The sequence below is a fragment of the Lepidochelys kempii genome, chromosome 2 (assembly GCF_965140285.1).
Source record: "Lepidochelys kempii isolate rLepKem1 chromosome 2, rLepKem1.hap1, whole genome shotgun sequence".
NCBI lineage: Eukaryota > Metazoa > Chordata > Testudines > Cheloniidae > Lepidochelys > Lepidochelys kempii.
Window position 1 is genome coordinate 65,607,826 of NC_136381.1, and position 13,083 is coordinate 65,620,908.

Consider the following 13,083-nt stretch of genomic DNA (forward strand, 5'->3'; position numbering starts at 1 on the left):
TTCACCCTACATAGAATAAGAGAGTGGATACATAAGTTTCTATAGAGAAGACAATTAATTGCATATAAATCTAAATGTATGATTTTGCTCTTTAATAAGTAATGTCTTTTATTCTAAAAAAAGCGTGTATCAAATATCGTACTTTTTGAAATGTGTTTCTGCAGAAGGCCAAAATAGCAGGTAGATACACATAGAATACCAAATAAAATGGTCTACAATTGATTTTTAAATATGCATAATTTTAAGCCCTGCTAATCAAACACATACATGTTAAGGCTTCCTGATACCAGCAAAAAAAAAAAAAAAAAAAAAGTAAAGAGAAAAGCAGTGTTTATTAAGCAGCCATAAAATAAGCTTTACATTTTTCCAATAACCTTATATTAAATACATTGATTCAGACATTTATAAAAAAGACTTCATGTTACTACTTTGCAAGTCTGATCTGGTGGGACCAATTTGAGTTTAACTATTTATGATGCCACGAATGACATTTATGAAAACAGCAGACTGGAAGCTGAATCCAAAATTAAAAACGGGTCTGACACTATATTATACATTCATATAGAATAGACAAAGAAATAGGATTAATCAGGCTCCTTGTAAAAGCCAATACAGTATATTCCCATTTATCCAAAACCCTATTATCTAAACCTCCACAGCACGTATCTCATGCTGGAGTACAAGGAAGGGATTTGAATAATACAGAGGTTCGGATAGAGCTGAGATCCCTGGCTAGGACTGCGAGGACGACCCCCCAGCCATGGGGGAAGCTACCCTGCTTCTGAAAGGCTCTAGGTGCAGCACAGGGAACCCTTTGCAGCCTTGCTGTCACAGCCCCACTGACTCAGGCCTTGTCAGTTTTGTCGACAAAAGTCAACAGGGTCATCTGGTGGCATGGCAAATCAGGACCTCTTTTTGATTTCAGAGGAGTCAAGCCAGTCCCAGCACTCCAGCTCTGGTGCACACGATTCAGGAGAAGGGAACTCCAGTAAGTGCTCATTCTACTTTAATACTGCATAGTGTATGGAGATTGAGCTCTCATTTACTTTGTTACATGGAAGAGGAGGGATAAGGGTCAGAAATTAACAATACAGCCGGTGGGAGCCAGGCAGAAAAGTTTGTTAATGTACACTGGGATGTCCTGGGAATCCTCCATAGTAATCTCTAGGAAACTTTCCCATAGGTATTCTGCAATCCTTTGCCGAAAGCTCCTTGGCAGAGCTGCCTTGTTTCTCCCCCACGCTGTAGGAACTTTACCACGCTGTGACGCTCTGTACCTCGGGGAAACACCCAGCATCCCCATGTTCATCCTTGTAAAATGACTGTGTGGTATCCAATGCAAAGTTTGTCATCTTGGGTGTCTGCGGAAGGCTCATGATGCACCAAGCATTGTTGCTATCGTGATATTATAGTAATTGTTGTTATAGTAATGTTACAAGTTATAATTTCATATATATAGTTATGAGGCTGAAAATGTATCCTCATGGCTTAAAATAAGCCCAGGCAAAAACTCTCCAAGAGCAGGGTTAAATTCACCACTGCGCAGAAGGCCTGCACAACACCTACTCATAGATTCCAAGCTCAGAGAGGACCACTGTGATCATCTAGTCTCACCTCCTGCATAGTACAGCCACTGAACTTCCCCAACATAATTCCAAGAGTATATCTTTTAGAAAAACATCCAATCTGGATTTAAAAATTGGCAGTGATGGAGAATCCACAATGTACCTTGATGAATTGTTCCAATGGTTAATTACTCTCAGTTAAAAAAATAAAATAAAAAATTAAGCCTTATTTCCAGACTGAATTTGTCTAGCTTCAACTCCTAGCCAGTGGACCATGTTATACCTTTATCTGCTAGACTGAAGACCCCATTATTAAATATTTGTTCCCACATACATATCTACAGACTATTATCAAGTCACCCCTTAACCTTCTCTTTGTTAAATTAAACAGATTGAGCTCCTTGAGTCTATCATTATAAGGAATATTTTCTAATTCTTTAATCGTTGTCATGGCTCTTCTCTGAACCCTCTCCAATTTATCAACATCTTTCTTGATTTGTGGACGCTGCAATTGGAATCAGTATTCCAACTGCAACTGCACCAGTGCCAAGTAGAGGGATACCCTCTCTACTCATATTCGAGATTCCCCTGTTTATTCATCCAAGGACTGGATTAGCCCTTTTGGCCATAGTGTTGCATTACAAGATCACGTTCAGCTGATTATCCACCTCAACTCCCAAATCTTTTTCAGAATCACTGCTTCTGAGGATAGAGTCCTCCATCATGTAAGTATGGCCTACATTTTTTGTTCCTAGATATATACATTTACATTTGGCCATGTTAAAATATATACTGTTTGCTTGTATCCAATTTTCCAAGCAATCCAGATCACTTTGAATCAGTGATCTGTCCTCTTCATTTTTTACCAACCCACCAATGTGTGTGTCATCTGCAAACTTTATCAGTGATGGTTTTATGTTTTCTTCCAGGTCACTAATAAGGATGTTAAATAGCATAGGACCAAGAACCACAATCCCTGCAGGACCCCTCTAGTAATACACTCATTCGATGATGATTCCCCATTTACATTTTGAGACCTATCAGTTAGCCAGCTTTTATCCATTTAATGTGTGGCATCTTGCCTGAAAAAATGCTTTTTTACCCACGAAAACTTATGCCGAAATAAATCTGCTAGTCTTTAAGTTCCACCGGACTCCTTGCTGTTTTAGTGGAATAGAAAGAGTGCTATCATATAGGACAACATGATCTGTTTCTCCCTGCCCCCCCAACACAGAACAGAAATATTTATTGAACACTTCAGCCTTTTTTGCATTACTATTGATAATTCTACCTTATCCTTATGGCAATGGACCAATACCATAGTTAGGATTCTTTTTGTTCCTAATATACTTAAAGGAACTCCTCCTTTTTGTCCTCAAAGCTGCTGGCCATAGATTTCTCGTTGTGTCCCTTTGCTTCTCTTATCAATTTCCCACAATTTCTAGCTTCTGATTTATATTTATTATAATCAACTTCCCCTTTCTTCCATTTGTTATTTTTTAAAAATATTTTTTATAGCTTTCTTTATTTCCCGATTACACCTGGCCGCCTAGCTTGATTTTGGGATTATGGCTTTTTGGATATCTAGTAAAGTGTTCTTAAACAATTCAAATTGTCATTCACTAATCCTTCCCTAAGTCCCACCTAAGTTCTATTTTGAAAATTTAAGTGGGATATAAGTGGTGCACTAGACATATGCTGGCCCTCTGCTCAGCGGTGAAACTTAACCTTCCTATTGCCCCAGAAAGATGCTTGTCGTCAACCATACTGCACAGTGCATAATGCATACTGCACGGAGACTATAAATGGATCTTATTGCTTGGCCTTATATGTGCAAACAAGCCTATGCTACTTCCAATCAGACTGCTGTCAGTAAGGATCAAAGACCCTTTTCTTCTCAGTAATCAAGTTTTTGGACACTAGAAATACAAGATGCTGGACACACTCAAATTACTAGTTTCCTCAGTAAATTTAAATTGTGCCACTGCTATATTTTTTTTCTTGTGTAGAAAGCTTTATCTTCTGATTTGTGGCATATAATGCATAAAAAAATTATATTGGACATAAGTGACTTACTTGTTTGTACTACAGTAGCGAAGTGGCCCCATTCAGTAGTGGGGTCCCTTTGTGCTACAAGTTATACAAACTTTACAAGACATAGTGAAAGTTCGTGACCTTTAACTGCAAATATTATCTATTCGTAACTGAGATTTTATCATTAATTTAATTTACACACATTTTATAAGCTCTCAGTTCACTTGTGTGTGTAAATCTAAAGATAAGCACTAGCCCATGAAATTTGGGCAAAAGGATATCCAAGTTGGCTGCCACTTTGGAACAGTTCTTAAAGTATGATCTGTGCAATACAATATTTTAGATGGAGTGAAAGGGGAGACAAATATGTGCCCTTAAACTGTAGTTCTGCAATATTTTCTGAAATTTTACACCCAAGATGTGTAAATAAATTATAGAATCCAACCACACACAAGCCCACACTTTCATGCAATGACTACTCCTGGGGGAATTCTGACCTCTGCGCATGCACAGAATTCATGTTCAGCGCAGATTTTCTGGGCAGAAAATAGATTCTGCCAAAGAAGTGCTGCAATTCTGCCTTTCTCCCACTAGAGGCTGCTGTGGTGCCAGAACAGCCAGCAGCCAGTTGACTGGCAGTAACGGCCAGCAGCCAGCTATGGCCATTACAGCACCCTGCTTGTGGAACCAGGTTAGGTGGCACAGGCTGGGGTTCAGAAGGGCTAGTGGGGCAATAAACTGGGGCATGGACTCAGGAGCTATTGGGGTGACAGCATTGAGCCAAGGGCTGAATGGAAGGGGGGCTGCAGGGCCACATGGGGACAGGGGCAAATGTGCCTGACTGAATGGGAGAAGCTAGAAGTCAGTCAGGTCAGCATGGGCAAGGCTCCCCAACTCCCTAACAATCGCTCCCTCCCCTGCAAAAAACCTGTTCCATACTTCCCACCCACACCCAACAATCCTCTAGGTTCATTCCCTTTCCCTCAGGTTCTCCATTACCCCGGACTACCCCAAGCCTTTGCACTGCTTCTGAGGGGTGTGGGGAATACCTTTCGATATTGTAGTTTAAATGAATTACTCAAAGTTCTTTATTAATTTGCCTAGTAAGGAATCTATTTGTCAAAAAACATTTCCTGAATCTTTTTTTTTTTGGTCTGTATTGTTACAGATATACTTGCTGACAGGTATTCTGAAATAAATTACGAAAATAATTGAAACTGCCATGATTATATTATGTTAATTTTGACAAATAAAATATGCAAAATTTTAAAATATTGTGCACAGAATTTTTAATTTTTTGGCACAGAATTCCACCAGGAGTAAATGACTGATCCACCTTGCAATTATTTATTCCAGAAAAACTTGATTCACTTCCAACTAATTCAGGGCATTCTCAGAAAACCTATGTAAAAGCAATTTAACTTACCTGCAAAGTTATTCAAGACACACATTTATCATAAGAGTGAGCTTTTTCCTAAAGATTTGTAAAACAAATAGCTGCTGAATTGTCCACAGATAAAGTTATCTTTTTAGGACACTTTTTAGTACCTAGAAAGTAACATATGATTTCAGAATAATCCTCAGCATTCTCAGGTTTCAGAGTAGCAGCCGTGTTAGTCTGTATCTGCAAAAAGAACAGGAGTATTTGTGGCATTTTAGGGTATGTCTACACTACCCGCCAAATCGAGGGGGGGGGGAAGGGGCGGCGATTTATCTTGTCTAGTGTAGACATGATAAATTGATCCCCGAGCACTCTCCCGTCAACTCCTGTACTCCACCACCTTGAGAGGAGCAGGCAGAGTCAACGGGGGAGCGGCAGCAGTCGACTTATCGTAGCGAAGACACCGCAATGAGTAGGTCTAAGTATGTTGACTTCAGCTACATTATTCAAATAGCTGAAGTTGCGTAACTTAGATTAATCCCCCCAGTGTAGACCAGGGCTTAGAGACTAAAATTTATTATAGCATAAGCTTTCATGGGCTACAGCCCACTTCATCGGATGAATAGAATGGAACGTATAGTAATATATATATATATATATATATACACACACACACACACACAGAAGGTGGAAGTTTCCATACAAACTGTAAGAGGCTAATTAAGATGAGCTATTCTCAGCCGGAGGAAAAAAAATAAATAAATCTGAGATCCTTATCTCAAAAAAACAGTTTGGATTTCTAGAGGGATAAAGATATCCAAGTGCAAAATCCAGTCCCCATTCTTCCCATCCTAAATTAGATACACTTGTGCTTATTATGTTGAGGTTGTGAAATTAAAATCCATCCTTTTGAACATATTAAAGAGATCTCCTTTAAGTCACAGAAACCAAAAGCTTTTCCTGTTTACTACTGAGATCACTGTGTGAAAACATGAACACTGTTGAGGTCTTCAGGTTTTAAATAAAGCCTACACTTATCTGCAGAAGCAATTTTAGCTTCCTTAAAGGTCATGAAGTCCTGATAAGGGCAACAGGAAACATTTTCCCCTCTTCTTCCACCTAAAGCCACATCTTAAGCAAGGACCTGGTTTAATTCTATTGCTGCCACATACAAGGGAACTTTGGAGAAATTCCTGATGAACACAAGAAGATACAACACCACTGAAGGAATTGGAAAGAATCTTCTTTCATTGTGGAGGTGTACAGCCAGTTTCTGAAACAGGAACATCTGCTCTCTCAGACACTGAACCTATATTACAACTACAGTGGATGCCAGTTATTAGCAACCTCTCGGTTGCCAGCAAAAAGTTGCCATTCTCTGAAAGTTGCCATTAAGTGAAAGCCTGGAGGCAGGGCAACAGCACAGAAGGTGGCTGCAGCCCAAATGCCAGGAGAGCCCCTGACGGAGATCCAGCATTACAGACTGGAAGGGGAGGCTGCCGGCAAGGGCTCCCAGGGCTTTCCATTGTCTCTCTCTCTGGAGTACAGGTATTGAAGGGTATGTGCTGTTTAGGAAAGAGAGAACTAAAGGCAAAGGTGGTGGAGTAGCATTGTATATCAATGATGAGGTAGACTGTAAAGAAATGAGAAGCAATGGAATGGATAAGACAGAGTCTGTCTTAATCACATTGGTGAAGAAAATCACAGACTCCCCTGTGACAGCAAAAATCACATTTGGGAAGAAAGCTATCACAGACTCCACTGGAACAGCACTTGAGGTGTGCTATAGACCACTGGGATCCGATTTGGATACGGATAGAGACCTCCAATGTTTTTAATGAAGTAAATACTAATGGTAATTGTGTGATCATGGGAGACTAACTTCCCAGATATAGACTGGAGGACAAGTGCTCGTAATAATAATATGGCTCAGATTTTCCTGGATGCGATAGCTGATGGATTCCTTCACCAAGTAGTTGCTGAACCAACAAGAGGGGATGCCATTTGAGATTTGGTTTTGGTGAATAGGGAGGACCTCATAGAAGAAATGGTTGTAGGGGACTACCTTGGTTCAAGCGATCATGAGCTAATTCAGTTCAAACTAAATGGAAGGATAAGCAAAAATAGATCTGTGACTAGGTTTTTGATTTCAAAAGGGCTAACTTTAAAAAATTAAGGAAATTAGTTAGGGAAGTGGATTGAAGAACTTGTGGATCTAAAGGCAGAGGAGACCTGGAGTTACTTCAAGTCAAGGTTGCAGAAACTATCAGAAGCCTGCATCCCAAGAAAGGGGAAAAAACTCATAGGCAGGAATTGTAGACCAAGCTGGATGAGCAAGCATCTCAGAGAGGTGATTAAGAAAAAGCAGAAAGCCTACAAGGAGTGGAAGATGGGAGGGATCAGCAAGGAAAGCTACCTTATTGAGGTCAGAACATGTAGGGATAAAGTGAGAAAGGCCAAAAGCCATGTAGAGTTGGACCTTGCAAAGGGAATTAAAACCAATAGTAAAAGGTTCCATAGCCATATAAATAAGAAGAAAACAAAAAGAAAAAGTGGGACCGCTAAACACTGAGGATGGAGTGGAGGTTAAGGATAATTTAGGCATGGCCCAATATCTAAACAAATACTTTGCCTCAGTCTTTAATGAGGCTAATGAGGAGCTTAGGGATAATGGTAGGATGATAAATGGGAATGAGGATATGGAGGTAGATATTACGGCATCCGAGGTAGAAGCCAAACTCGAACAGCTTAATGGGACTAAACTGGGGGGCCCTGATAATCTTCATCCAAGACTATTAAAGGAACTGGCACATAAAATTGCAAGCTCATTAGCAAGAGTTTTTAACGAATCTGTAAACTCAGGGGTTGTACCGTATAACTGGAGAATTGCTAACACAGTTCCCATTTTTAAAAAAGAGAAAAAAAAAGCGATCCGGGTAACTACGGGCCTGTTAGTTTGACATCTGTAGCATGCAAGGTCTTGGAAAAAATTTTGAAGGAGAAAGTAGATAAGGACATTGAGGTCAATGGTAATTGGGACAAAATACAACATGGCTTTACAAAAGGTAGACTGTCAAAAAATGTTACCTTCTCAAAAGGAGGAGATCAGGTTGGTTTGGCACAAAGAAACGCAGTGGATCTAATTTACGTCGATTTCAGTAAGGCATCTGATATGGTTCCACATGGGGAATTATTTAGCTAAACTGGAAAAGATGGGGATCAATATGAAAATTGAAAGGTTGATAAGGAACTGGTTAAAGGGGAGACTACGTGTCATACTGAAAGGTGAACTGTCAGGCTGGAAGGAGGTTAGTAGTGGAGTTCCTCAGGGATTGGTTTTGGGACCAATATTATTTAATTTATTACTGACCTTGGCATAAAAAATGGGAATGTTCTAATAAAGTTTGCAGATGACATGATGCTGGGAGATATTGCCAATACAGAGAGAGACTGGGATATCCTACAGGAAGATCTGGATAACCTTGTAAACTGGAGTAATAGTAATTGGATGAAATTTAATAGTGAAAAGTGCAAGGTCATGCATTTAGGGATTAATACCAAGAATTTCTGTTACAAACTGGAGACGCATCACTTGGAAGTAACAGAGGAGGAGAAGGACCTCTGAGTATTGGTTAATCACAGGATGACTAGGAGCCGCCAATGTGATACGGATGTGAAAAAAGCTAATGTGGCCTTGGGATGCATCAGGCGACGTATTTCTAGTAGAGATGAGGAGGTGTTAATACCGTTATACAAGGCACTGGTGAGACCTCATCTGGAATATTGTGTGCAGTTCTGGTCTCCCATCTTTAAGAAGCATGAATTCAAACTGGAACAGGTATAGAGAAGGGCTACTAGGATGATCCAAGGAATGGAAAATCTGTTTTATGAAAGGAGACTCAAAGAGCTTGGCTTGTTTAGCCTAACCAAAAGAAGGCCGAGGACAGATATGATTGCTGTCTATAAATATATTAGGGAAGGAGAGGAATTATTTAAGCTCAGTACCAATGTGGACACAAGAACAAATGGATATAATCTGGCCATCAGGAAGTTTAGACTTGAAATTATACGAAGGTTTCTAACCATCAGAGGAGTGAAGTTCTGGAATAGCCTTCCAAGGGAAGCATGGGAGACAAAAGACATATCTAGCTTCAAGATTAAGCTTCATAAGTTTATGGAGGAGATGGTATGATGAGATAGCCTTATTTTTGCAATTAACTGATCTTTGACTATTAGCAGTAAATATGCCCAATGGCCTGTGATGGGACACTAGATAGGGTGGGATCTGAGTTACTACAGAGAATTATTTCCTGGGTGCCTGGACGGTGAGTCTTGCCCACATGCTCAGGGTTTAGCTGATCACCATATTTGGGGTCGGGAAGGAATTTTCCTCCAGGGCAGACTGGCAGAGGCCCTGGGGGTTTTTCGCCTTCCTCTGCAGAGTGAGGCGGGTCACTTGCTGGAGGATTCTCTGCACCTTGAAGTCTTTAAACCACGAGTTGAGGACTTCAATAGCTTAGACATAGGTCAGGGGTTTGTTACAGGAGTGGGTGGGTGAGAATCGGTGGCCTGTGTTGTGCAGGAGGTCAGACTAGAAGATCATAATGGTCCCTTCTGACCTTAAAGTCTATGCGTCTCTCTGCACTCTCTGGAATGCACCCTGCCCTGGCACTGACGGGCCCAGCTTGGCATGTCCCAGTGCTTTCTTTGCTGGCTGCAGCCCTGTAAACCTGCCTGCAGCTAGGACTTTCCATGGGGAACGAGGACACTGAGGGGGGGCCACAAGGCTGCACAGTTCCTCTTCTTGCCATCTCCAGGCTGCAGACTCAGAGACAATTAATTAATTGCTAGTGGAACCCCTCTTCCAAAGAAGTTGTCAATAAGCAGCACGACAGTTGCTAATATCCAAACTCTATTAATGTTCAAGTCAATGGGACAGAATTGGTTCTTGGGAAAACGTTGCTAATAACCAAAAGTTGTCTTCATCAGGATGGCATCCACTGTATAACCAAAACATATGTGAATGCAAAGTTAGAGGCTCTCTCAAAAGATAGCTGGGATGGAGATACTTATAGGTGAAATGTGGATTACAACTTAGCTGTAAACCCTCATTGTGGTTCAGACACTGGTCCTTGCACACAGGCTGTGTGTTGGGAAAAAAAACACTATTTGAAGGTATAGACTACTCCCCTTTTGAACTCAGGTTAAAGACAAAATAAACTTACAGTTAGGGCCCTACCAAATTCACAGTCTATTTTGGTCAATTTCACAGTCGTAGGATTTAAAAAATTATAAATTTCATGATTTCAGCTATTTAAATCTGAAATTTCATGGTGTTGTAATTGTAGGGATCCTGACCAAAAAGGAGTTGGGGGGGGGGGGGTCGCAAGGTTATTGTGTGTGTGTCTGTGTGTGCACGTGTGTGTGTGCGCACGCGCAAGCAGGGACTGGGGGAGGTGGTAGTGCTACCCTTACTTGTGCACTGTTGCTGGTGCTACCTTCGGAGCTGGGCAGCTGCAGAGCAGCAGCTGCTGGCCAGAAGCCCAGCTCTGAAGGCAGAGCCACCCCCAGCAGCAGTGCAGAAGGAAGGATGGCATGGTATGGTATGGTAGTGCCACCCTTACTTCTGCGCTGCTGCCTGCAGAGCTGGGCCCTCAGTCAGCAACCGCAACTCTCCAACTGCCCAGCTCTGAAGTCAGCACAGAAGTAAGGATGGCAATACCGCAACCCCCCTAAAATGATCCTGTGACCCCCCCCCCGCAACTTCCTTTTGGGTCAGGACCCTCAATTTGATCAATACTGGTCTCCCCCTTGAAATCTATATAGTATAGGGTAAAAGTACACAGACAACCAGATTTCATGGGAGGAGACCAGATTTCACAGTCCGTGACACATTTTTCATGGCCATGAATTTGGTAGGGCCCTAATAGCCAGTGGATTCACAACTATACCTGTCCCCTGGCCTAAGCCTGCCCCACTCCAAACTCTCAGTGTAGTTTCTTTATACCGACTGTATAAGTTATAAAGCAGAATTACACTAACTAAATTCAGAGCCTTCTACAGCCATAACTTGAGCCAGAATATTTAGATATAAACCTGTAGCTACCCAAGTTCAGAAGTAAGTCCAAGGCAATAGAGTAGGAGTTCTCATACTATGGTCTACAGAACACTTTCTGGTAGTCCATAGTACCAACAGAAGAGGAAGAAAATAACACAAAATAGGTGAAGAATTTTAAGGAGGTATTTACAGGAAGATCACAAAAACTGGTTCACAGAATGAAGACGCTTATATGTGTGTTAACTTAGTCTTTTTGTTGGTGAACTTTATCTAATGCTACTAAAAAACTAAAGTGTTACTAATTGATTTTAAGAAACTAGAACTTGAATTAACTGACCTGTCAAAGCCAGCACAGGCATTTCCATCCAAACCCAGAGCATTTGCAAAGTATATTAAGAAAAAAAATCCCACTATGGGTCCCATGAATGGAGACATTTGTGGTGGTTATGCTTTCTCTTGCAGAAATTCACTGTTTTTTTAAAAAGGTGATAAATACATACAACACTATTCAGTTGGAGAGTCTCTATTTGGAAATACAGGAAAATGTTGGGTTTGATGCCACAAGCTCCAAGAACAGGAGGGGATTTATTAAAAGAAAGATGTTTTTCTCATTATCTAGTTTATGCAACAAAGATTCTCAAATCACTTATTTCTTACAGACTTAGAAAAATATGGGACCTTAAACTGAGTGCAGTTTTTAACTCACTGTCACCATAAATAAACCCCTGAACAACACAAATTCAGGAAAAAGTAACTGAAGTTATATTTTGACAAATTTCAAATAGAAAATAAAAAAAATAAACATATGAATGCTGGAAATATTCACATTTAACAAAAAGTTTAACCAAATGAGGAAACTTGAACTTAGTAAGGGCCACGTGTCTGGCCATCACAAATATGAGAGGTGGGAAAGGAAGGAGACAGAAAAATCCATTATCAGTAGTAAGTATAAGTTTAAAAAAAAATTGTTGAGCACCTCCTGGACACAATCAAGCAGTGGAGGAAACTCCACAGTTAAAAAACAAACACTCAGTTGTAATTAAATTGGTTATTCTCATAATGAAATAAAATTGAATATTAAAAATGCAGCATCTCTCCTTAAATACACAGGAAAAATATATTTCATGTCCATGAAAGGTTCACAACACCACAACATGCTTCAGCGGTACAGCTAGAGATACATTTTATACCTAACACAAGTACTTATTACAGATTTCTATTCCTTCCCATCTTCTCACAGCATTTTGACTTTGTTCCTGAGAGTTACAGTGCTAAATTCATTTAACAGAAGAAACGGCACAATTTTTAAGAAGTACTTTGAATATAAACATTTAGAGGAACCAGTGAATATTTAATCTTTACAGAAAATAAATACATTTAAATGTATATACAAAGAACTCATTTTTATTTTGCTTACCGTATCCCATATCTGAAGTTTTATCTGTTTTCCATCAATTGTTATCATTCGAGCACCAAATTCTACACCTGAAGAGGAGATTTTAAGAGTTACAGTGTTACTACCCAAATGGGAAAAATCTATCCAACATGAAATTAGAACAGGTGGGGTAGACTTAACTCAACTTTGTAACCATAGGAGGCAACCTTGCAGTGCACTTTTACTTTATATTATACTCTTGTTCAGTGGTTCTTAACACATGGCCCAATCAGCACACAGCTATAGCTCATCGGACATTCTCAGGGCCACACAGAGAGCTGCATATACAGCCCACAATAGGTTGAGAACCACTGCTCTAATTGTTTTCCTATATTGCCTTTACTGCTTTAAATGTACACTGCTTTTTCTAAATCTTCCAAAAGACTTAATAAAAAGGTGTTTGTTTCCTTAGTTCAAGTGGGTGAAAAAAACAAACAAACAAAAAAAACACACCTATGTGTCTGTTTAGGCTTACAGAGGAAATTAAAGATAAACATACAACCGTACTCAAAAATGAATATACACAAGATTGTTATTGGAATGCTATAATGTTGATTTTCATTATTTTCTCAAAATATAGATTTATACATGTTTTACATAAGCAAGAAAT

At 40.0% G+C, this 13,083-nt stretch overlaps 1 protein-coding gene across 4 annotated transcripts in view; it reads right to left on the reverse strand.

Annotated features, from left to right (window-relative positions):
* The window catches only part of RAB2A (RAB2A, member RAS oncogene family), a 79,563-nt gene that overhangs the window by 42,616 nt on the left and 23,864 nt on the right, over positions 1–13,083 (reverse strand). For all 4 annotated transcript variants that reach the window (XR_012157203.1, XM_073331079.2, XM_073331078.1 and 1 more), the window contains one exon: positions 12,456–12,523. Coding sequence is in view for 3 of the 4 variants with exons in the window: in XM_073331079.2 (XP_073187180.1) it covers positions 12,456–12,523 (68 nt within the window). In the remaining variant the exon portion in view is untranslated. The remainder of the gene's footprint in view (positions 1–12,455; positions 12,524–13,083) is intronic.